Here is a 26,600-nt window from a genome sequence, read left to right on the forward strand (position 1 = left end):
TGAAGGGCTAATGCCATTCCATATATTATTTGCCCCTGTCTTGTGTAAGTGACTGGGAGAATGACCCAGAGCCCAGACCTGCTCTCTTACCCTTCAAGGCAGGTCAGGAGAGGGCTGTGTGTCTCATTTCTTCTCATGTGAAGAGAGGATAAAATCATCTACCCCAGTCCTGCGCCTCATCTTTCCTAAGCTCCTAACGGGGCCAAGAGCTTAAAGAAAATGTCGCAGCTCTCTACAGACAGCAGGCCAGAAAGACCCTATGCCTATAGCTTTCTGTTTCATTCTTGAGACTCGGGTTCCGAAAGCCGGCAATCTTAAACAGCCCAGGCTGAGTAAATTGGCTTCATTAAGGGACAGTCACACTCAGAACAAGGCTGAATAAAGGCTTAAATTAACCCAGTTTGATGTATAGGGAAGGCCAAGTTCATCTACATAATTAACAGGAGCCAGAAGGATAAATAACAAACATTAAAAAAATATATTCCTGAGTATTTTGAAAGGCTCATCTGTGTTGCCTCCATAAAACAAGAGGCAGGCCTCCTCTTCCCTCGGCGGGGGCATTTGGCCACCAGCAGGCTAAGTGTAAGAGAGAACACGCTCTCTGGGATGGGAAAGCACACCCTGTCATAGTTTCCATAATCACTCATTCCAAACACATGAAGGCATTCGCCCACTGCACAGAGGCCGTTCACGCTGCTCGGCAAAGTGGCCACACTCGGCTAACCCTTTCTTCAGATAGCCAGCTTTTCCAGAGAAAGAGCAAGCAGCGTGTGCATTCAGAGGACCTGGTATTCTATTGAACCCTCAACATTTTTGGCAAACACAACTCCAGGCATTTGGCAAGCCTGGCACCTATAAAGCACCAAAGTAGCTTCTCCCTCCTTTGTTTAGCTCTGGAAATCAGCCGCCCGTGTGGATCAGAACTGTTTTGGCTCAAGCAAATTGCCTGGCTGGAGGGCCACTTGTTCTCCCAACCTTCCTGAGCTCGCGCATCTGCGTCTAGGAGGGGAAGGAGTCCTCAGCTGTGGCCACATTTTAATTGTTATTTTTAGTACTGTGGTGATACCAAAAACATGGAAGTAAACAGGAGGTCGTCAGGCGTATCTAAATAGCCAGAGAAGATTAAATTCATGTCAGGGAGAAACCTAACTGGCCCCCGCAGTAAATAAACAGTTCCCCAAGAAGGGCTTTAAAAGAGAATATTTATAAGATGTTTGCTTTCTCTGATGTGTATGGAGATGATGTCCTAGTACCAGGTTAGCTGGCCTTTATGCATTTTACTGATTTTTATTCTGGCCGAGTTGGATAAACTGTTGTTCCAGCATGTTCTACTGCCCTCTACTGGTGAGAACGTTGTTATGTGGGACAGGGCTTCAAAAGCCTTGCAACAGAAATTCCTGCAGAAGGACGTTTGTTTACTTAAAGCACTCTTCAAACACAAAGAGGTTTAAAAATCTGAGGCGCTCAGAGCAAAACTGAGCCCCCCTTTGACTCCAGCACCCTTATTACAAGATGTGAATTTACGTATTGATGCTAACTGTTAGAAAGTCGGAAGACGTTCTTCTCTTACAGAATCCAGCTGCCGGATTTTCATTTTAAGCTGTAGTCCATTGAGAGACACAGCTCAAAGACTTATTATTTTTCCCTCCAAAGTTAAGGCTACTTACTGAGCTGCTATCTTGATAAACTTTTTCAAAAGCTGAACACGCTTGCTGAGCTGGGAACAAAGGCAGATCTCAGTGACAACCCAAAACTGAATTTCATTAAATCTCCTCAGGAACAAATCCAAGTTTGCTGTGGTCTTTTTTTAAAATATGCCTTCCAAATGTGTGAGTAGATTAGCTCCAGCTAGAAAGAAAGGAAAAACAATTTCACTTATTTGTTGCTTTTAAATCAAAACGCCAGCCTGGCTCCTCTATTGTCAAGAAAGCGTTCCTATGGAGCAGCAGATGTGAATTCCATCACTAACACGGATGTACTGTCATATAGATTTGAAGGGCCTTCATGAGGCTCGTGGAATATATACATATAAACTAGGGTTATCGCTTAATAGACTCTGGAAGACATAGCATACCATCACAGAGATTTCTTTCTTTAATATTTGAGGACTTTTATAAGCTCGGCATTCACAAAAGCCATCATGTGCTTCCAGATGGCAGCGCCCAGAAACGAAAGTTGAGTGGAGCAATCAGGCCCCCCAATCCGAGAGCCACCCAGGAACCGTTCCCTGGATGCTCCCAGCATGACCTCACCTCGTGCACGCAGTTGGAAAGATTTCCCAATCATATGTGGTCATCTGGTACGCCAAGTCCTTTGAGCTCATCAGCTCAAAAGTTCCCACTGTCCCAGTGGTGTGGGGCCTTCTTGTTCTGGCAAGGGAGTCTGGGAATAATTGTTGGGAAACTGGGATCATGAATCACAAAAGGTTTTAAGTGCTGGGTGATCAAACACCCATGACAGGAGTATTTTGAGGGGAAAGGATTCTGGGGACACGGTCCGAGGGCATATTGTTGAACAATGTGGTTTGGAAGTTAAAAAACGCCTTTGCCGTTTGATGTACTCTTGCTTCAAGGCCATCTCTGTCATCAACGTCACCACCACAGCCATCATCCCTGCCACCATGGCAATGAGATTTGGCAAAGGATGACCCAGGAAGGTTCTCTGTTGTAGGATGTTTAGATCACATTCTGACAAAGTTTGCTTTGAGTCAGAGGGTGGAGCTAGCTACGAGCTGACCAATAACCACAGAGTTTTGGAGGACTGCAGGCAGATAAAGAGACAAGGAAGTAGTAGGGCGGGGCTTAGAGAGGGTTTCAACCCTTTTGGATGGAGGAACGAACGGGATGAGAGGTCACTGTTAGCCAGGCGGTGGTGGCACTGCCTTTAGTCCAGCCATTTGGGTAGGCCTGAGGCCTAGTCTGGTCTACACAGAGCTTGTTTCCAGGATAGAATATAGAGAAACCCTGTCTCGAAAACCAAATAAATCAAATCAAATCAAATCAAAAAATAAAGAGAGAGAGGTCACTGGACACTTCAGGTTCTTACCCGGATATCTGACTCCTGAGTTTTTGTTGCTAATGAATAACTAGATAAACACTTCAGGTCTCCTTTGCCTGGGGCTTGGAGGTACCTGGAAACTTCCTTTTCCGTGGTTAAAGAGGGAAGATGATCTTGGAGACCTTCCACTTGTGTTCCCATGGAAACTGTTATAAAGCCAAGTACTAGCACGGGAGCTTGAATGTCTACCCACAGTACCACTTAACTGCTGCTGGTGATGGAGGTCAGGCTGCCACAGCCATGTGTGCGCACACCACCTGAAAAGGTGAAGCAGTGGCGAGTGTATGAACTGAGGCTATGCAGGATTTCCAGGTCCCTGAGCTCCTGAGAGCGCCTGAACGTTACTCACGTGTTTGGGCCAAACCCAAACTCTACGGCTCTGGCTAAGACTCTTGGTCAGAAGTTCTCATTGGTTCGCTTACCTCCCTCTGTATTGGGAGAAATGTACTATAAAGTGTCTTTACCTTGTAAGATGGGTGACTGGATAGTCTATAAAACCTTAATACTTATCTGTAAGCCTGCTAACTGTATTTGGATATTCAATATTCATGTCCCAGTGCTAGGGATACAAACTCTGGCTGTGCACTTTCTTTGCATGTTCAGGCTGTGTGCTCCAGCCCCAGGAAAGGGGTTCATGTTAGAAGCACTAATATTATACAGGTTTCATCTCACCCCTACGTTACGCACTGTGTTCTACAAATGCCCCTGCTTCCTAGACACCAAAGAAATGACATGGTCAAAAGTGGTAGGTGGTACCCCGCATTGCAAAGTTCAGTCTGCGAGATGCGCAAGTCAAGCTTACCACATAGTAGTCACCCCTCCACCCAATGGGTGTAATGCTACTTGTGGATACAGTAAGCTGGACTATGTGCACATCTGGAGACAGAGTATCAACATACTAGACTGCTAGGTACCCAGACAGGCAGGTGGAGGCACTGAATGGACCTTTTAAAGATACTGCATACTTGGGATCAATGTGTGATGGAGGATTAAAAGAGCCAGTGGGCAGGTGAATGAGAGAAGCCTTGCTCAGGGACAGTCCATGTTAGGCAGATAGCAAGGGCGGCTTGGAAGTGGGGAAGCTGCCAGGAGACTTGATTTGCAGGAACAGATTGCACAGAGGGACCAAATAACAGCTTTTAAAGAGCCTCTGAGTACCATCTTAGGAGACAGGGTTATGTCACAGGCAAGATAATAGACCATGTTAGCGCCAGCCTCGGGAAACAGCAGACTGAGCACAAACCGCACGATAGTAACACATGCTTGAAAATCATCCCTTAATCTTTTGACTGTCGTCTCCAGCTCCGGGAAATCAGGGTTATACTACCTAAGTTGGCAACTTAGGGTATTAATACCAAGGTTTGTTAAGAGGATTAAATGGGAGCGATTTAAGTGCAGCATGTGAGCCCAGTCCTTGGCACAGGGAGGGCCCATCTCTCAAATTAGGTCTCCTTTCCAGAGCGACTCCAGGGCTGCACACGCACAGGAAAGAAAGTGTGATTAGAGGCTAAGAGCTGGGCATGGAGTCACTCCGCAGAGTGCAGATAAGAAGGCAGAGGGTGACGATTCCAAACAGACCTGACGCCGATGGGCAAGTAGCTTACGGGACCAGGTGGGAATGGTTTCAGCCAGGGCAGGTATTTAGTAGAAGGTCTTAGGACCATGACTTAGGTTGGACTGGTTCTCTGTGGTCTCCCTGCCCCCCTATGGTGGCTGTTGAGGGCACAACCTTTCTGCTCCACTCCTCAACTGCTCCCCGCTCTATTCACTGACTCTGCTGTCTCGAGGCTGGGGTGACCCCATCTACCCACTAGCACTTTCCTGGAGGTTTTATGGTAGACAGGACTAATTCACCCGAGGTTTCAACACTAAGAAAGATGGGGAGCTCTTTTGGCCATGGACGCTGGGTTGTCATCTCGACATTACTCCAGGGTATAAAAGAAAGCCCTGTAGACTCTCCATCTTCCTGTAGTGGAACTTGTCATAGCAGGCTCTCTCTGATGACCCACCGGACATCACAAGCTCCGTGAGGAACCATGGACTATGAAGGTTTGTCTTTTTAGACTTTCCCACCGCAGAACGTCCACAGAACTGGAACGATGGTGGCAGATACTAAATAAAAGTCTAAGGAACCCAGTGAGTGGATACAAGGCGAGCCAAATTACAGTACACTGAAGCCCTGTTGTAATTGGTTTTGTACTAATATTTATACTCAAATAAAACTCCAAGAGAGTAAATCTCCTGAATCCAAGCCCCGCTCCAGTCGGATCAACGCTGGCACTCTACTGGGTGTAGACAACACAGTTTAACACTAAAATTCATTTTCTCCTGGACTGTTTGGGTTACCCGCATCCTGATTTGACTGTCATTGTTGTAAGGACAATGCTCCGGGGCACTTGTCCTGTTGGCCACAGAAGCAGGCACAGCACGGAGCGCTTAGCAGACACTTAGTAAGTGTGTGCTGATAGATCTGAGGGTTCTGTTGACATTTGGCCCTGCAGTCACCCCCTGGACAACTCTTTCTAGAAGGGTGATCCTCACAGAAATGCTTCAGCAAGTCCGAGAGGGAGGGCTTCAGGTAAGGTCTGACCTCTGTGAGCACAGAGAGACATGGCACCACCCAGCTGAGAGCTTCCTGTCCAGGGTCCTCGTTGCCAAGCAAATTCCTTCCAACCAGTCAGGCCTTAAAATGGAAGATAAGCAAGAGCCCAGAACTTGGAAGGCCAAAGGACTGTGTTCAATAAACAGAAGCTTAAAACGTTAGTGTCTGCCCCCAGGGAGCTGGAGACATTCCACATGCCTATCTATCTACCCCCCCTGGCTCAACACAGCGGCCAAGAACCAGCTGGCAAGAGAGGCCCCAGCACACTGTGTGGCAAACACATCACCCAGCACCCTCGACGGAACATCAGCAACACTGGCTGTTCAAGGTGTGAGTCTCCAGGGGAGGGTAGCAATTTTTAAAAATTATATGTGTATGCATGATGTGTGTGGGGAGAGGAAGGGCAAATGGTTCGTGGCACCAGTGGAGGTCAGAGGATGACTTTGTGGGAACACTTTTCCCCTTCTGTCTTGATGCGGTTTCCTGGGTTATTCATTTCATTTCTTAATTGCTCCATGTTGAGAGATGTTTACTCAGAGAGGGAGGAAGGCAGGTGACTAAGAACTCAGGAATACACAGACAGGAGTGTGACTCCATGCTGAGATTCCTGGGCTGGTAGCTAGGGTTAGGGCATGGCTAGGGAATCAAAGGCACTATGTCACATTTGTTCTTCCCTAAGTGAAAGCAAGATGGTGCCAAATGAGCTGTCCCGTTGGGTCTGGTTGCATACACTTGTAATCTCAGAACACGGGAGACTAAGGAATGAGGATTAAAACCTAGCAAAGGTGCATCCTTTTAGTCCCAGCACTTAGGAGGCAGAGGCAGGGGAATCTCTAAGTTCGAGGCCGTCCTGGTCTTCAGATCAAGTTCCAGGAGAGCCAGAGCTATACAGAAAACAACTCTGTCTTGAAAAACAAACAAGCAACCCAAAATATAAAACCCTCCAAAAAATAAAAATAGTAAAAATTTAAAAAAAAAGCAAAATAAAAAACAAAAACCCCAGGGGTCAGCATGGGCTACCTGGCAAGTCCACATCTAGAAAAGTGAGTGAGCAAAGACCCGTGGCCTTCTCTGAAGCGGAAACCAGGCTCCTGAGCAGTGAAAAACGGGGCCCTCATACGCCACCAAGGACTCTGACTCCACCCTCCAGCCCGACTCCCTCCTGAAGTTCCAGGCAAGAATCTACCTACTAAGGAGAATGCAATGTTCTCCAAGTTTTCATGTGGTTCACCTCTCACTTACATACTGCTTTTTTTTTTTTATATATATAACAAGGGAAGCCCATGGGTCCAGACCACAGGAAAGCTGGGGGCTTTGTGAAGCTAAACTTGGTCCTGTGGCTTCTAAGATCCTTTAATAGCTGGTCAATTCCACACTTAATTTCTATAGGATAAACAGAAATGGGGTGCGTCCTTTCTTCACAGAAGTTCTGGGTGGCTGGGGACAAGTGCTCTGACCTCTAGTTTCCCTATGAAGGTCCTGAGAGTATGCTGAGGGACGAGCCCTTCTAGGCCTGCTGCTGGCCCTGCCACCTGTCCTCCTTCAGAAGTCTCCGAAGACTGGTACTTCCCTTACAAGCCATCACTGCCCTCCTGATCTGAGCATCCCGATTTCGAACGCTAATACTGAATTTAAAGATGTTTCAATGAAATGAATCACCCCCCAAGGTTCTGAATACTAAACTGTCCTCCATAGTGGTGTGGCTTGGCTAATTTCCACAGATCACCGCAGCTGGGAGCATCTCCAGCGAGAGGCACCTGAGGCTTTCCCGGCAGACCACAGTGTAGAAACAAGCCACACAGTAGTCACGATTTTCAGCCACCAAGCCTCAGTGTGGCTGTGAATTAAGCTGCAGACAAGGTTTTCTGATTGCACACCACTGCCTCCAAGGCGAGGCCATTCACACCTACCAGTGAGTTCGAATTGCTCTCGCGGGCAGTGCAAACAGGCGTCCATTAATGGTGAGCGTCGTAAATACTGAAACATCATTAGGTTTGAGCACCACCTTTTCTGTGAACATAAAAAGCATGAGATTGGCCTATTAAATCCATCTGAGATTTGCTGCACTGCCCTAATCACACCAACCAAATTGCCAGCTCGGTGAATTACCGGAACACGCAACGCGCCTGCATAAAAGCAGGGGTGAGGGGATCCACTGAATAAAAAAGACAGCGCTTCAGATAGCCGCACAGTGCTTGGGATGCCATCGGAAATGACCACAACGACAGGAGGGCGAACACCCAAGGATCCATTTGCCCTGATCTACTCTGCAACCATGATTATTTATAAAACCTGCACAGCCATTTAGATAGCAAGTTAGGTTTCTTGAGGGTAACAATGCCTCGGCCCTTTGGAGAGAGAAAGAGCATTGCTAAAAACCTTGGTGGATGTTTTCAGAGATCGCACATGGTTTAGTTGCAAAAATGTTTTTTTTTTTCTTAAAACTTGTTCCCGAAGTTAACAGCATAACTACCTTCAGACCTTTTCTGTATTTTACAAATTAGTTTATTGAATATTATATTATTACTTACTATGTACCAGCCACTGGGGACACATAAAGAAATGATGGAAAGATAAAATATAAATGATAGAGATAATATAAAGCATAAATTAAAAATTCCAGTCAGGCACAGAGGGAATAATGAATGTGTGTATGTGTAGTGTGTGTATGTGTGAGGTGTGTGTCTGTGAGGTGTGTGAATGTGTAAGTGTGTGTGAGAGGTGTGTGTATGTGTGTGTGTATAGTGTGTGTATGTATAGTGTGTGTGTGTATATAGTGTGTGTGTGTAGTTGAGATGGGATAAGGGCCACCAGAGAACAGTAGGGAAGGGGGGGTTAGACAGTATGTGGCAGGGGAGCAGTTTAAGATTTTAGATGGGACATCAAGGGGCAGGCATCAACAGCACAATATCATTTAGGTGAATACCTAGTTTACTGGGACACCTATGGAAGAGTGTGTGGTCATCCCTGGGCCTGGACCAACTGGGACAAAAACAGAAGGCAGGGTATTGAGATCCCATCATCCACTTTAAGACCCTGCATCACTGGAATCATCGACCTTCACATGAGGCAGAAATGTTCCACTCCGCTCCTAAAGACCCCTCAAATGGCTATGAGACCTCCCCTGGGGAATTCATACCCTGGCTCCTTCCCGCATCCTCTCAATGCATTGTGGGTGACCACTGTCCAACCCTGCCAGCATGGGGTGCAGGTGCTCATTTACTTCCTAACCCCTCCCAGCCTGGGAGCGACTCGTGGACACAGAGTGTGTCTAATTCACCCTTTTCTGTCATTGCTACGTGCAATTGCCCAGGGCATTCGGGATGACACAAATTGACATTTCAGGTATGATATAATCGGGGACAAGGGAAAGAAGTTTAGTCCCAGGTTTGGGGGAATGGCATACTCCTCATGCTATGAGGGCAGCTGAGCTCGCTGGCTCTAACGGATAAGGAGGAAACTGTAATCACTTGAAAAGAGTCAGCCCTCAACTGCCCCGAGCTTCAGGTTTGCAGGCACTGGAGCCTTAGCTAGTTCAAGCTCCATGCACCTTTCTCAGGGATCTATAGGCCCAGAGAAAGAGCCTATGGTTTCCAAGGAAAGAAGCCCCAGGCTGTCACATATGCCAGAGGTTACAGACACAGCTGCCTCCCAAAATCCCTTCTCTTCTTACTCTTTTCTGTGGGAAGCTCTGAGGCAGGGAATCTCAGACATCTAATCAGTTCACCTCTTCCCACAATGTTTCTGTCATTCTTGGGAGCTCACACTGTCTCTGCCATCCTTCCGGGTCAGCCACGAATGGCCTTGCTACTTATGGTTAGCTAACAATGGTTCTTATTGGACAGGTGGCCTCTTTCACAAAAGCCCAGATGCTAATCCAGTTGTTACCTCCTCCGGAGTTCATCTTGACTATGATCAGGCCTTCCAGAGCCGAGTTTGTCAGCCACTGCACTGATGACGTCCTTCACCGAGGCAGCTACAGGCACCCGGATGGTGGTATAGGTATGGTCCCTGCAGTAGACCTAAACAAGACTTCGGAGATGGTTGACATAGTGAGAAAATGGTCACAGGCATTCAGAGAAAAGCATAAGCAATGCAAGTTATTAGATATCTGTGGTCAGGGTCTGAGCAGACACCTGGCTCAGAAGCCTTGCTCTTACTGACCCACTGGTGTGTGTGGTGTGTGTCTGTCTGTCTGTCTGTGTTACACCTAGCTCTGGAATCCATAGGTTCCCACAGCCTTCCCACCAGTTCTTTCACAGAAGTTGATAATCTTGACAACCAAGCCCTTTAAGAGATGGCGACAATTGAGGAGGAGAGGCAGTGCCGGTCAGGTGTGGGCAAGCATCTCAGCTCTGCCTGGGTACCAGACTCCAAGAACATAACTTATCAAGAGACCAAGGGGCACATCCAAGAGCCGAGAGCAGGGCTTTTTTTTTTTTTTTTTTTTTTTTTTTTTTTTTTGTGGTAGTGGTGGTTTCAAGGTGATGACATCCAGGGGCAGATGTTAGCCTGACTATAAAATTCCACACAAGAGATTGCTCACCCTCATCAGAGCCACGAATCGGCTGACGCTTCTGGGCCCTCTCGTCACCTGTGTTGAACTGCTGCAAAAGGACCTTGTGCTGTAAAAATAATAACCGCAAGTGACGTAAGGCAGAGCGAGTGACGTAAGGCACAGCGAGCGACTAACATTCCCTAACAACTCAGAGAAAAGAAGATGCGCCTGAGGAGCACTTAGGGCCACGGAATGAAGCAAGCAGATTTTATGTGTACAGAGGAGACATCACTCCAATATACTGTAATCCGGGGCTTCTGGGTGATCATAATGCTACAGATAGTGCCAGGCTCCGAAGACCCCTTACCTTCTTCTGTGGCGCTTTCGCATCTTCTGAGCTACAAGAAGCAGAGAAGCACACTGTTGAGTACCATTGCTTGCTGTCTCATTTTAGGTTGCTTCATTTGCACATCACTTTCATGTTGTGTTAAGCAGTGAAGTCACACAGTCCCTCTGGGCAGCAATGGGAGGCATACCATCCCATTCTAACAGGAAGAGGCCAAAATGCACGGAGGTGGCAGAACCATTAGCTCTCGTCACAGGGCAGATTCTGAGCAGACCCGAGGTTAAATGCTCCAGCCTCCTGGCTTTCAAAGTCAAACTCCTAACTTACTACTCGCTCTCCAGTACTAATCTAACAGTTCACTAACAGCAAATCCTTTCAATTAACAGAGTTAGCAGCAGGAGTGAATTTCCCATCTAGGTAAATGTCTTCAAATACCCAAAATGCCCATGGACTATTTTATTGCGGGTGGTCTAAGGGGCCCATAGCCTGCTAGCACAGAAGGCATCCAGCCTCTGCGCTTCCAGCCTCACTGCCACCGTGTGTCTGGGGCCGGTGACACAAAATCAGAACTGTGCCTAATGATAGACCAGCCGTAGCCATTTCTGCAGGCACAAGACTTTTTGGAGGAGGTTCTAATCGCGATGCTGGCACTCACTTGGGGGAAAGTGCACCCCAGAGCAAAGTCCCTCCTTACATTTGTTTGACGTCTTCTCCAACTCCGGCAGCTGCTCCTTGAAGGCAGCCATCGACCCCGGGCGTCATCTAGAGACAGACACATAGAACTCCTGTAATCGGCAAAGGCCAGGATCTTAGCGAGACCGGCATGGGGCAACGGCTCTCTAGAGAGCGACAGAGACGCGCGCCTGGGCCATGAATGTGGCTAGGCACCCCCCAAACTATAGCTTCATGGCGAGGAGAGGATAGAAGGGGGGCGGAGGAAGGGAGAGAAGGAGGAGGAAGTCAATATTACATTGAAATTGTTAATGAGAAAAGGTCCTGGAAATAGATAATGGTGATGAAATGACTATCAATGAATTATGTATTTTTAATTGGTCAAAATAATAAATTCTATTCTATTTACACTTTTACCATAACAAAAATTAAAACAATAACCGCAAGTGAATTTATGCGGCATTGTGTGAAAGAGCGCCAAGGCCAACTTTACAATCTATACTTTAAAAACGCTTTTATCTTTTTTGTTCTTTTATCCCCAGGGAATGTTTAATATTTATTCTTTTTCTTCTTTTCAACACAGGGGTTTCTCTGTGTAGCCCTGGCTGTCCTGGCACTCACTCTGTAGACCAGGCTTGGTCTCGAACTCACTGAGATCCGCCTGCCTCTGCCATCCCTGAGACTGGGATTAAAATCGTATGCCAACTCTGTCCAACTTAATATTTATTTTTGATATTATTGTAGTATTTGTTGTTTATTTAATATATCACCAGTGGCGGTTGTTAATGGTGCAAATGCAGACGCGGTCCTCCACACTGTGGCCCTTGTGCCGCCATCCCAGCTGTACTGTCTCAGAGCTGTGCCGACCACCTAGTAGCAAAAGCGGCACCCATTCCCCGTGTCTCTCAGTAGCAGCAGTCTCCATGGTCTGGCCACCACAACATGGTGATTACAGGGGAGGGGGCCCCAAGTCAGAATATTTCTTATTTTCCAAATCCTAACCCCTTGAATGACCACCCCCCTCAGAGTCCACTTTCCCTGATGCTGCACAAAGATGGCATGAGTCAAAAGGAGCACAGTTTCTTTGGGAAATTCTTTTTAGAGTAAACCGACATGGAAATTTTGAAACAGAACCACACTGTCCTTCTCGCTGTACCCAAGTATTCCTGGAGAGTTCTGCGGAGGAGCGTGAGTACCGTTTTATCCCCTTATCCTGGGAGAGTCATGTCCCACTGTGTCAGTTACCTGTCACCAACTACAAGTCTGGGAATACTACATGGAAAATACATAATTCATAAATTTAAAAAACTTTGATTACAATATAGGTAATATTTTCCTATCAGTTACTGTCATTTACCTCCTAGTGTGCTGAGGCTGAGAAACTCATCCTGGGTAGATATGTGTAGAAAAAAAAACCAGTAATATTCAGAACTTTGTTCTTTTAGCGCATAGGTCTCTGCCAATGGCTACAAGGGTAACTACTTAAGCTAGGGTTAAAACCCAAAGCCCATGTTGCAGTGAGCCACAGAAAGAAAGACAGCTAAGCAAGAAGAAGTATTAACCAAGGACGCAATCTCCATTCAAGACTGCCCCCCTGGCTGCCCTGACAGTTCCTCATGAAAATCAACCTGCTTCTTAAGCAGCCAGACTCACCTGCCGTTTGTCCGAGTGATCTTACTCCTAAGAAAGGAAGGAACATGACAAAGTCTGCATGCACAAAAATGTTTGTTGTGCAATTATCCAGGGAGGAGAGAAATGGAACAATACAAGCACAGATAAATAAATTTGTTGATAGTTACTGACTGATCATCAGAACTTTATATTACAAAGATCATAACTGACATGAAAAAATCTTTACAGAGCTAAGTAGAAAAGGCAGGCCTACAAATGCGGATACTAATGTGATTACATGCCTTTCAAACTACAAAGAGGACAAGAGGCAGACAATACACATTGCAATGCCACCGCTCACTTGAAATAGAATAGCCGTATAGTGGATGATGGTTTTGTTTTTGTTTTTTGTTGTTTTGTTTTTTTTTTTTATCAAAGTACCTCTCTGGCAGTGAACATGCTAACCAAATCAGAGCTGGCAATCCAGCATCTCTATAGAGTTTGCTGTATATAGCCCTGTGCTATGAGAAGGGGAGAATATTCTTGGAATGAATGACCCCCCCCCCCTTCACGTACCTCCAGGAAAGCCATGGCCACCATCGTCTTCTTGGAGAAGGTCCCCAATACATGGCAGCCCACTGCAGAACTAATCGGATGACCTCCTCTTGTTGTTGAGGGCAATAGTCCATTCTCTCCTGTTCTGTACCTTGAGAAGGCTGTGCGTGGGTAAGTGCCAAGGAGTCAAGGAAACCACAGACAGAGCTACTGCCCACCCAGTTCCGTGCACTACTAGCAATGCAGAGAGTGACAAAACCCAGCTGCAGACAGCTGCAATCTCCCACGTTGGTCCTTAAGGAGTCTCCCCCTCATAGGGTACTGAAGTACACACATACACACTCTTGGGAACTCTGAGCACTTTCCCCCTGATAGCTGACGGAGGAGTTAAAGACTATAGACTACATAGACTAATGTGTTGACAAAGATTCCTGTCGGATCTAGTTTCAGCTCATTCCCCCGGCCTGCCCTCTATCCTGCCTTCACCTCTCAGGATAGTAATGGATTTCCCTTAGCTTATTTCTGGGTACTTTGCTTCATCCCGTTGGGTCTCATAATTGTACCTACCATCTTTAGGATCCCCTTCTTTACATGGATTTCAATTTAACATTGCTGGGTGGTACCCTGTCCTGCCAGGACCATGCTCCTATGAACAAGCAAGGTGGGAGTAGAAAAACTCACTCGGTATCAGGGAGAGAACACCTTTATATAATCAGCCCCTGATGAGGACGCTAGACCCTCCTGTACCACACCTTCTTCTCTTACCTAGAGCCCCACATCCTACTTCATTGTCAACTTGTACACAAATGGGCAGCCCTCCGGTACAAGCTCTGTGAGGCTTGGGCTGATGCTGTTTGCCCTGTGTTCTATACCATGCCCAGTGCCACGACCTTCATCTCAAAGTTTGACCCATTCATCAATAGAACTCAACACTTTGTTGAGTGCCTACCACATGCCAAAAGTAAAGGGCCATGCTGTCATTGACACTCCTGTGAGGACGATACAAGTATTTTAGACAGACTTTTCCTTTTTTAGTGATTTATAGTAGCTCATATCATCATCACCTAGTTCATAAAACTTAGAATTTATAGTTTATGCCATAAACTATACCAAAAGGCCCCCGGCAGAGCTCTATTTTCCCACCTGTGAAGAAACTGTTGTTTCCTTTCTGAGAGTGAGCAAAGCACACAAGAGGAACAAAAAAGGCTATGATGATCTAGCGACAGGACACAGCTGGTTTCAAGTCCAAGACTCCCAAACTCCAGATACTGTTGTTCCCATTGAAGCACATTCCTGAGCCTCGTCGCAAGGCCACGAGATGCCCCCATCCTAGCTGAAGGCGACAGCTTAAAAGGCAGCTTAGAAAACTGCCTTGTGGCAGTGCTGCCGCCCAGAGCTGAACCGAAAGGGGCCTCTCGGAGAGAACCATAAAATAATCACGATCAAGGGGAATGACAGGACCGTTAAGCAAAGGTTTACTGCATGTAATGGGTTGCAAAATGGCTTTCATAAATTGAGCACGAGGATTCATAAAAAGAAATTGCTTCAAGCTGTATTGCTACAATTCTCTCTAGCTTACAATAAAAAGAGGGAAGACAGATCACTTTATGTGAAAATTATTTCTTTTCTGATTACCCTTTGGTCTCTTGAATATATGTATATATATATATTATATATATACACACACACACACATATATACATAAAATATGCATACTCGGATTTTCTTTCTAAGAATTACAGCGCTGGTTTATAAAGTCGTGTGGCCATCGTGTATGGCAGGCGTCAGCACTGTTGGGATTGACTGACGAAACTCGGATACTGGTTGGCTCAGCAGAGGCTGAGAATCTGGACTTGCGTCCTTCGGTTCCCGCTGTCTATTGCTTTGATTTGGAGTGAGTCACTGTGAACGAGACAAGGACAACTTCCAGGCTGCTCTTCAGATATAGTTAATGACACCAGCATGAGGCTGATCCAAAGAGAATGAGGGACCACAAACTAATAAAGCCTAACACGGTCTCTTTTGCTTAATTTTAATGGTAACCGTGTGTCGTGTGGCGCTAGTTTTTATAGGGTACGCTCCCACTAAGATTCAAGTCTAGGTTTTAATGCTCTAACGCAACACCACCACAAGGTGATGTCTTGAGGGACGTTAACGTCTTTGTGGAGAGACTGTGTGTCTTCTCAGGAATGGATTGGTTCTTTCTAGAGTGAATCATTGTGAGGCATGTGAGCTCCTTTCTTGGCTCTCTTTTACAATTCTGCCATTTGCCCTTCTGCTTAAGAGTGGGATGAATGCCTTCGGCAGATACTGAGTCAGATGTGGCCCCCTGGAACTTCCAGCCTGCAGAACTGGGAGCTAATACAGCTCTTTCTTTGTAGCTGCCCTAGTGTCTGATGTTCAAGGGCAACAGCGAAATGAATCTCAATTCAAGAAGTAGGAAAAAAACTCGGCTTAGGCCCAGGCTTTGGAGAGTTTCTATTTTAAAATTCATCTTTGGAGTCAGTAGGATAAAGTAAGAATGGCTACGTTGTGGGGTTTGGTAAGTATGAGATAGTAAAATTTATGAAATCCAATAGAGTGTGTTTTTAAAAGCCCCTGCTATGCCAGGGCTTACTCTGAGCTCGCTCTCTACGCCAGCTTTCGTGACTTCAGGCTGTCCCCACGGTGTCTGTACTCCTCTCTTCCCCTCAACCAGGCTTTCCCTCCATCCACTTTGCTACAACCTAAGTCATATCACCTATGGAAAAACATCTTTCTTAAGGCCCTACACTGTGAAAATGTGCACATATTCTTGAACTTCCGTGTCCTTCAACTTTAAAAAAGAATGTCACACTGTGTCCTGTCTGATCCGAGTCTTTAAAAAGATTTCATTACACACGCGGTATGATTTCGAATCACTCGAAGACGGTGATGTCATACAAAGGAAAATGGGAGTGACTACGGAGTGATGTACGGAATGGGAGCACTGCCTATCTCCTACCCTATCGCTATTGCTAGGTTACAAATCATACCTGGCTTTACATGGGTTCTGGGGACCTGAACTCCATCCTCCTGTGTGCACAGTAGTCATTTTGGTAATTGAGCCATCTCCCCAGACCCTGGAATCTGTTTCCTAAGGGACACAGAGAAGACTTCATAGGTGACAAACTGGTAATAAACTAGTGGTTTCTGTTCATTCCCACAAAAATCTACCCCAAATTTGAGAAGGGTTGATGGTCTGGAAGAAAATATATTGTTTAAATGGCCAAACTCGTCACTTATGCGTTGCTGGTTTCAAATGGGGCAGTTATTTACAGTTTCCATAGCCTTTTGATAGCAATTCCTTCAACTGTCAAGAGGCCGAGCAAGATTAAACGATTTCCCAGAATTTAACAATGAAACTCTTAGGACTGGGACTCAAATTCTCAGGTCGCATAGTCTTTCCCCGGAGCGTGCTATGTTCTATTTCATGTGATACTGGTTTCCTTAGCAAACATGTGCTATGTAGTAGATTTAAGTCTGTTGGGTATCAGGAAAATTCATTGGAGATGGAGAGAAATGTACCCAAATTCTCAAAGCATGCCCAGAACATACAAAAAATAAAAGTACAAGTGTTACTGTCTGCTTGGGTAAAGTGAGTCAGGGAGGCAGGAGCTGCTGGTGTCTGAACTAACATCTGCACTGCGTTCATTGCTGACAGCGTCGCCATGACTAAGCCAACTCTGTCACATCTACCGGCTATTCCAGTTCTGGCCTCAGCCTTCTCTCTAAAGGGGAGCCGCTGCAGGCAGGAGCACCGAGTCGGAACCCTTAAGAGCTGGGTCCAGGTTTTAAGGACACGGTGGATCTCCACATTTACTATTTGGGGACTAGGCTCAAAAGAGACTTCAAAACGCTGGTTGGTTAACTATCTTAAGTCATTACTCCATTTGGAAATGCCAACACAGAATGTACTTCCCCCCCTCAAAAAAATTACTTCAAAAATATCACAGCTTCTCTAGACTTTTATCCAAATGATCCAAAATCTTTCTCCACAAAGATGTCGAGCACAGCTCACAGAGCTGTTTCTAAATCAGTTCCCAGTGATTTCAATGCCACCAGGTACAGGAAGTCCACGCAGATGTCAAAACATCTGGCACATCTCTTAAACGGGAGCTTTCAGTATCGGTTGCTGAATCTACAAGATGACAAGCAAGCCCTCAGGGCGGCTGTCTCCATGGGAGAGGACCAGCTGGTTAGGCACCCGTCCTAGGGCTGCAGAGAGACCCGGTGTGTGCTCAGGGTTGAGAACGGAAGAGGTGCAGGCCGGAAGGCAGGCCGCACTCTTTCTACTCTTCCCGACAGCAGGCTTGATGTTCCATTGAGTCATTTTCCTCACGCCAGCTCTGCCGTTCAAACACTGTAATTATTTCATATATTTTTACCTAGTTATTATCTTACTCACCACAGGCACCTGTAATTTTTCTGTATTTTTTTAACTGCTCATTTACTTATTCTTAATTCAGCTAATAATGGTGCCATGTATTAAAATTATCACAGGGAAAGTAAGTGAAAACCTCCCAGGATGTGGAGACAGCAGATTCATTACAGCCTACAACGGGGAATAAAATATTATGTATACTTTTTGCGGTAAGTACATGCTAATTATGCAGCTATTTATAAAACACTTATCAACATTCAAACTGATACCCCTCAATGTTGTTGTTTTCGAAAACCCTGCTTTGCATACAAGATCTCTGCTTGCAACCTGAAAACAAACTTTGGGGGTCACCTGCCCCCTGAGGAGGCAAAGCTTTAGCCGTCCTTGCCCGATGCCAAGCTCCTCTCGCGATGGCACACTCGCCATGGCGGTATTTAATGGGATGCCAAGGTTTATAATGTGCTTTCACACACAGAGCCCCATCTGATCTTCAAGACACGCCGGAGAGTGGGGAGGGCAGGGATAATTACCGCTATTATTCCGAGGGTCTCCTCCAGGTTAAGTATAATTGCCCATGTGGTTCGGAAGCTGTAGATCTTCCACATGACCTTCTGGCTTCAGAACACTTGCTCTTCCCTCTCTGACCTGGGGCCTCTTTGCTGCCTGTCCACCCTGGGGAGCAAGCAGTTCAACACTCTGCCCACTGTCCTTTCCTCGGGTGGGTGCTCAGGCTCTAGAATGGGATGGCCAGGTTCACACGTAAGCTGTCTGCATAGATGCTCTTCAGTTAGCTTCAAAGCCAAGGATGGAATGGGCTAATGTAAGACGTCAGACCTACTTCTGCAGCAGATGGAGTGTTTAGCAGACCTTAGCTATGGTACTTGTCGCTGCCCTACCTTTGGGCCGACTCTGCTCAGGGACCCTGTCAAACCAATGCACATTGCTCCTGTGTTTATGTGCAACTGTTAACTCCAGGCTTCCAGAAGCATCTACGGCGCTGTCAATATCTTTACACATCTCTCATTTTCTTGCTTAGACTAGTTTTCCTTTGTTGATTTTCAGAATTTCTGCCTTTAGAAGCCCCTGCCTCTTAGGATTCTCCTTTCAAGTTTCAAAGGCAGGGTCTGCACTGTCTTATGGCTGAGTAGTGAGGACACAGCGCTTGGTAACACACTGTCAGAGTTCACACTGGGTGGAGTTGGGGGCACTGCCTTATCTCAGGTCTCCTACCGGAAGAAGCAGGTTGAAGAGGCCACACCCCACAATACTGATATGAGCTGAGAAAACGTCTTTGAGGAACTTTGCTGCTCAGCTGCCAAGATGGTTGTTTCCTTCAAATCAAGGCATCGAGTTCATATCAGCAAATCAACACTTCCTTACCAGGAAGAAATCCTCAAACTGCACAACTGCCCAGGGGAACTGTTCTGAGGGCGATAGACAGACACACTTTTTCCAGAATTAAATAGGGGTTATAGTATATTTGGCTTCCAGGAAATTGAAGTTGACAATTTTTCCATTTAGAAATCTAAAGAGGGCCTGGGGAGATGGCTGAGAACTTAAGAACACTTAACTGCTGTTCCAGAGAACTCAAGTTCAGTTCCCAGCACCCACACTGGGCAGTTCACAACAGCCTGGAACCTCAGCTCCAGGGGCATCCAATGCCTTTGACCTCCATGGGTACCCACACTCGTTTGCATATACCCATATGCAGACATACAAATGCACATAATTAAAAATAATAAAAATAAGTCTTAAAAAATAAATTTAAAGAATGTCCCTGAAAGCTCACTTCATCTCAAGACTATGAAATTAACTGCTTTATTAATCTTCTGTCTACAACAGAAACAAGTTTTGATATGCATTCCCGTTGAGAGCCCCAGCCAATTCATAAAGATAACATTTCCTGATCAGGTTCACAGAGCCATGACTGACGGGGACGCTGTCTTCTCAGAACGAGACCCTGTTATGTTTGTTTCTATATAGGAACAAGATACATAAAAGGACAGTTTTAGCTAGAACTTAGTAGCAAATCTATATTCCATTTTGCCTTTTTAATTCGGGAAACTAAATAAATTACTTTCATATCAAAAGCATAAAATTTGTCCTGATACTCAGCCAAAGAAAATTAGTATGCTAATAGAAAATATTGAACTAAAATTACTGCTGTATTTAAAATTCTATACATTTAAATATAACCCATTTATCACTTAGGATCCTTTTAGCTTCAGTCAGAATTCATTCTAAATAACAAAGACTGGTATTCACTGACATTAAAAAAAAATATATTGGCAGGGTAAGTTCCAGACTGGTCCAAATGCTGACGTCGCCATCACAGTCCCCATCTTTGTGACTGCCGACTCATCTCAGGTTTATCCTTGAGTTCTTCATTTTCCTTACCGCCCTAGATGGTTAGTCCTAGAAACTGGGCTTAGAGGCTTCCTGTTCTGTCTTAAATATTTCCACTGTTTTTGCCCAGAAAACCAAGAAGCCTTTCTCTGAATGTTCACTGGCCCAGTCTACACGGGAGCCTCGAGATGGTCTGCAAGAGCAGCTAAGAACTAAGCCTGCCAGCCTGGTCTCCAGTGATGGCTTGCATACCGGTGAGGCAACTGGAACACAGACTGCCAACAGCTACGTCCCTGTGATATGTTCTTCCTGGCAGTAGATTCAGACTCTCCAGTGTTTCCTTGGTCCTCCCGGCCTCAATCATTCTTTTGTGTCAAGTGAGATATGTAATACATCCTTTCTTTTGGTCTTGTGTTTGAGGAATGGGTATTGGAAAAGCAAACAACATGAAAACACTCAACGTGGTGGCAGTAGTGATCAAATTTCAAATATAGTTAACGCATAGCGGTCACCCACTGGGCTGAGGGCTATGGTAGAGTTTAACCTCAAAGCAGAAAATGAAGACACCAGGAGAGAAATTTGGTTTAAAAAAACCCAAACACTGTAAACAAAACATTCTATCTCCCCCTTTCCTTCCCCTCCTTTTCCCAACTATTGGAATGTTTTTTCATAAAACTCTTAACAGTAGAAAGATGTCAGGTGGATTTTTCTCTTGCTCTTTCCATGGCAACCGAAAAGTTTTGCAGGGACAGTGTTGTGAAAATGGCAACAACTGAGCCAGGCAGTGGTGGCGCACGCCTTTAATCCCAGCACTCGGGAGGCAGAGGCAGGCGGATCTCTGTGAGTTCGAGGCCAGCCTGGTCTACAAGAGCTAGTTCCAGGACAGGCTCTAAAAAGCTACAGAGAAACCCTGTCTCGAAAAACCAAAAAAAGAAAATGGCAACAACTGTTGATATTCAGAAAGATACCCCATGACCTGGAAAGCTATTCATAAAATCCTGTTGTAGTGAAAAAGTATATGAAATGATAACATGGTCCCGTTCTCATATTTACAACTATATATCAGGCTGGGGAGACGGCCAAGCTGACCAAAGCCTTGTTGTACAACCTTGAGGACGTAAAGTTGACACCTAGCACCTGCCTAAAAAAGCCAGGCATGGTGATGTGTACTTGTAAGCTCAGAGCTGGAAGGTATGGGCAGGTGGATCACCTAAGGCTCACGGACCAGCCATCCTAGCCTAATGACCTAGTCCAGTGTCCTGCTTCAAAAACCAGCATGGATGTGTCCTGAGGAACAGCACTCAAGGCTACCTTCTGGCCTTCACATATATACATGTGCATGTATGCCCTTGTGTGCAGGAACACACACACACACACACACACACACAGGGATGGGAAACAGAATGAGAATTTCTTTAAAAGTATTTATCTACATGTATTAAAAAGGATGACAAGAATACACAACCGAAAATGTTAGTCATAGTTCCATCTGGGAAATGATAGGTTTATATATGGGCAGCTTTATTTTCTCTTTAAACTAAAGGAAAATTGAATTGAATTTTAAATGCAGATTTTTCAAAGATTTAAAAAAGCTGCGAATGAAAAGTATAGAAGTGAACAAATATGATTTTAAGACTCATTATAAAGCACTTGTATTCATCAGGTCAAATCATGTCCAAAGTGTGTCTAATGAATAGAGTCTCTCTCATTAGCACATAAAAGGGCTGATATATTAATGTTAAACTGAGTTCTACCACCTTTTTTTCCATGTTAAAAGCAAAACTGGAAGAGACACACAATGTGGATTAAGGATAGAAATAGGTGTCAGTGGCTCGGGCTTGAATCTTTTCTGTGCTGGTAATTACCTTTCTCAGAGCAAATCATAATTTTTCATTATCCTCGTTTATTGATTTGGAAAAAGAACAGGGAAAAAAAATACTGAGTACTTCTTTGCAGAGCTGCTGTGAAAAGTCAGGGATGTCAAGCACTCTGAAAACACTCTGTACTTTACCAAACCCACAAAGTCGCAAAATGGGCTTAAGTAATTCACCATCTCTGTGCCCGTGCTAGGAACGAGGGAGCCAACTGACTTACTTGACTGCTTATTCAACACCCCTGCTTCTTCTGGGGTGCAGCAAACATGCACACACACACACACACACAACACACATGCATATACACATACATGTTGTGTTGTTTTACCTGATCATCAGCCATTTCTCCACTCACTCTCTTTTGTCAGGCTCCCCCCATAAGCCTATACAGAAAGTCTTTCACCTCCCCTTACCCAGGATGCCTACGGATCGCATGTCAAGTAGACCCTCATTCCCAAGGGTGTGGGAATGACGCAAAGGCACAGAAGGTTTGGTATGAATCTGTCCCACCAGTAAAGCCTTATGTTCCTGCTTGCTCAAGCCCCTTCCTAAGGATCACTGGAATATCCTTTTTTGCCAAGGTACCCCATTACCTTCTGATGGGTTTTCCTTTCTTCCTTAAGTTAGTCACAGCTGGTTTGTGTTGCTTGTAACCAGAAAAGTAACTCACCTAAGGGCCCTATCCACGCCATCTCCTTGAGAGGAAAGGAGGGCTGAAAACTGTAATATACACGCCCTTACACATATATGACCTTGAGGATAGAGCCCTGCCCCTTTTCTTGGCTTCCTGGGACATCATCTCTGGCCATCACAGAACAGTCCTCATTAGAATCTCCTGCCCCTCAAACATAAGGCCGAAGCTTTTGCAGCCTAATGTGGTAGCCACTAGCCTCATGCGGCGATGTAAACTTAAAACAAGGACAGGTAATCAAATCAGATTCAGTTTCGCAATCCCAGTTTAACGTAGTGGCCACTGAACCAACATAGACTGAACCGTGGTGACTAGACCATGTCATGGCCCAGAGCCCCGCCTTCAATTCTCTCTACCTACAAGGGAACCTCTTACTAGTTTTTGGAATATCCCTGGGTTTCTCCTAGGAAATATACAAATGGGATCCCTAAGGGTCTTCATATTCTAGAACTATTAGAACCAAAAAGGCCTCTTCTTCCTCTTCCTAGCCCTTTTAAATGAACCTTTTAAAGAGCCCCAAGAATGTTTAATACAGGTAGAAGTTCTATAAGGCATTTTCTTTGGTTAAACAAGGCCCTTTTGTTTTACAATTAAAACCCAACGGAAGCAAAGATAAACCTGTATAAATGCAATGTATAGTCAATGAAATGTCCTTTTATTAAATATTTATTTATTTATTAGGTGTACAGTATTCTGTCTGTGTGCACGTCTGCAGGCCCAGAAGAGGGCGCCAGACCTCATTACAGATGGTTGTGAGCCACCATGTGATTGCCGGGAATTGAACTCAGGACCTTTGGAAGAGCAGGCAATGCCTCTTAACCACTGAGCCAATCTCTCCAGCCCCCCCCTTTTTATGAGACAGGGTTTGTGTAAACAGCTACTAGCTAATCCTGGAACTCACTCTGTAGACCAGGCTGGCCTTGAACTCACAGAGAACTCTATCGGACTGCCTCTGCCTCCCAGTGCTGGAATTAAAGGCGTGCATCATCACTGCCTGGCAAGAATGTTCTTAAACTGCAATTAAAGGGTTACAGAATCACTAAAAATTTAAGAAAGTCTTTTAAAGAAATCAATTATAGAGAAACCAAATGATAATTCCAAAGGAGCCTCGGGATACTACTCAACGTTTGGGGTGGGGGCTCTAAGGTCCACATTTGCAAAGGAATGCTAAGGGCTAAACTCAACAGAATCTTGTACAGATAAGGTGATGGTATATAGTCCAAAGCTCTTAGAAGAGTGGTCTGAAACTCAGAGCTGATCCAAACTAGAATGGTGAAGAGAATTTTAAGTGGAAGGAGGAAGATAGGAGGTACCAGTTAGTGTTAGTTACAGCCCTTTCTATAAGCCTAACTTTCCCTAGTCTTGCTGAGAAAGGAATTGGCACCAGAAAGGCAGGTCCCCTATGACTGTCTGTGTTGTTTACTTTCGTTCTTCTTCTCTCCTTGCCAGCACCATTGCCCCCACCCCTCTCTGCTGGGCATGGCATTGAACCTTCCCTCCAGAGCTGCTCTTTTCAAAAACAGCCAGCATCATGAACGTTCTGAGTCCCTCTTTAAAGGGAGAAGCTAAGAAATGAAGATACAGGTCACAAGCTTCGTGTGGGAGCTTTAAGTTAGAAAGCCAGGCTTGGCCCACCCGAACTCCCACGTTCTTTTGGTTTCTCTTGCTTAGGCTTACTGGCATGCTAACCACTGAGAAAAAATAAGGCACGCTCATTAGTGGTTTTTATTTTCTTTCCAGCAAATCTCAAAGGTCTCATAATGTCATCACGTATAAGAGAAGAGAGCATGAAGAGACCCTGAATAGTTTAATTTTACTTTACAAAACTGAAGATGAACCTGAAAGAATACATAATATAGGTAAGACTCATTAAGCAGGGCATTACTTGGAAATATAGTTTACAGGCAAATAAACACCCAAATCTCACTCTCCGCAGCTCCCTCTGAGTAATAGCCATTCAACTGAAACCCTCCCCATCCTCACATTCTGTTGACGTCAGAGAGAATTACGGGTGAGCAAGGGAAATGAGAATGAGGTAGGAACAATTAGAATTCTGAAAAGGAAACATTGCAGCATTGATTGGCTTGCTCAAAAAAGAAATAAAGTGACAATCTCTTTGAATATATTTAATTGCTCAAGAAGGTGCAAAGTGTTTGGGGGTCAAAGCTTTTTGTGACTTTAGAAAATAACGCAGATTGGAAAATAAACTTTCACGTCTCTTCCAAAATCGATGGAAAACCCCCACCCACAAAATTCACCCTCCTTTCTTCAGTTTAGCGTTTTGAATGCCTATGATTTCCAAGCTCACCAATTGGTTGGCTCACACCATCTTTGAAAAGTGTGCCATAAAACCAAATGCAGTCTTGATGTCTATCTAGCAGACTGTCCTTAGTCCTGTATCTTTGCTTTAAGACAACGTTATGTAATGGGGGCGGGGAATCAATCTCAAAAGAAATGTCAGCCTTGCCTTCCTGAGTGCACAGTTTAGGTTGGGTTCATCTTTTCTGACATCTGGTTGAAGACTGAATGGCATTTAAGGTTTTAAGCAGTAAGAGACAATTAGTCATGGAGGTGCTGTCCTCTGGATAGATTAATGTCTCTCTCTAAGGGCAGGGCTAATACCTCAGGGAGCGGAGTGATGTCTCACTCTCTGGGACTGAGGAGTCACTGTGAGGAGTGAGGAACCCACACTTTGTGTTTTGTCTCTCCTGCACGTGCCTGCCCACACTTCTGCTCTTGTCATTTAATGCCACAGGGCAAGGGCCTTGACAGATGCAGCTGCTTGGTCCCCAAGACTTCCAGAACCGTGAGCTATACTAACTTTGTTCTTTATAAACAGCCCGGTGTTGGGAATTTTGTTAGGGCAATGGAAAAGCGGACCGAAACACTGAGGTAAACTGGCTTATACTTCATACACTTAGTAGAACCCATAGACAACAAAAGGCAGATGCCCATCTAACCGAGGAAAATGCTGGCATCCTGGAGTCTGATAAGAGTAGAAGGTAGAGCACCACCTAAGACACGACTTACCTTCGGGAGTGGGAACGAGGCAATGGCCGGGTATGTGTGGGTGTTTCTGAGAGTAGACACTTACCAGAGCAAAAGGATATTGGGCCACCAGGGCAGGGCAAAGCTGGGTATTTGGCATAAAAACACAGTGCATCATAACAAAGTCGTTTAAAACCGAGTCTGGAAAGGTGAAAAGAGAAGAGATTGCGTTCTTGTGGTCATCTCTAGGCAGCAAGGGGATCTGTTCTCTTGTTCTTAAGGGTTATTTAGGTATGTGTGTCTCTGTGTGGGTGCCGCCTTCTGAAATTAATGATACAAACAAACCTTAAGATCATATTTGATTTCCTAGGACAGTGAAAAAAATATTTACAAAAAAGTTAGCCTTGTATGTGCAGCTTTGGTTGCTTTAGCCACAAATAATTTTTTTTTTTTTCTGTGCTGGGACCTTACAAACACCAAGCAACTCTATCATGAGCTATCACACCAATCTATATGCCTAAATATCTATATCTATATATGCTATTTGTATGTTGAACATATTTGTATATTAAAGAATTGTACAGGGCAAGAGCATAAGGCTGAATTAACACATAGCCATTTGTCTATTTTTTACCACCTTTGTTGCAATACCTCTCTTCTTTTATCTTTGTTTTTACCTCCTTCCAGAAGGCGCAAGAAAGGAGAGAGGAGGATAGAACCGTGGGGAAATGGAGAGAGTAAAAGCACAGAACTGGAGGGCCGAGGGGCTCAGCCAAAACAGACACGATAAGGCCTGTGAGCTGCGCCAGAAATGGCAAAAGCCAGCCTGTGGATGAGCGCAGTGGCCTGCTCTGTGCCAGGGAAGAAGGGAAGGGCGAGGGAAGGAAGGCTTGTCTCAGGACTGAGTTCTATTTACTTCATCACCGGCATGCACGGTGCTTCTTTAGTGCAAGGATGG

The 26,600-nt window shown here is 45.2% G+C and overlaps 1 protein-coding gene across 1 annotated transcript in view; it reads right to left on the reverse strand.

Moving 5' to 3' along the window:
* The window catches only part of Rapgef4 (Rap guanine nucleotide exchange factor 4), a 117,315-nt gene that overhangs the window by 21,268 nt on the left and 69,447 nt on the right, over positions 1-26,600 (reverse strand). Inside the window, 18 exon segments of the mRNA XM_038338012.2 lie at positions 1,668-1,807; positions 1,809-1,832; positions 1,834-1,848; positions 2,253-2,267; positions 2,270-2,353; positions 2,356-2,390; positions 7,579-7,597; positions 7,599-7,669; positions 9,548-9,582; positions 9,584-9,691; positions 10,190-10,284; positions 10,525-10,555; positions 11,198-11,210; positions 11,213-11,288; positions 13,363-13,383; positions 13,385-13,408; positions 13,410-13,512; positions 25,762-25,843. Of these exon segments, the coding sequence (XP_038193940.1) occupies positions 1,668-1,807; positions 1,809-1,832; positions 1,834-1,848; positions 2,253-2,267; positions 2,270-2,353; positions 2,356-2,390; positions 7,579-7,597; positions 7,599-7,669; positions 9,548-9,582; positions 9,584-9,691; positions 10,190-10,284; positions 10,525-10,555; positions 11,198-11,210; positions 11,213-11,288; positions 13,363-13,383; positions 13,385-13,408; positions 13,410-13,512; positions 25,762-25,843 (991 nt within the window).

Source organism: Arvicola amphibius, chromosome 7 (assembly GCF_903992535.2).
Source record: "Arvicola amphibius chromosome 7, mArvAmp1.2, whole genome shotgun sequence".
NCBI lineage: Eukaryota > Metazoa > Chordata > Mammalia > Rodentia > Cricetidae > Arvicola > Arvicola amphibius.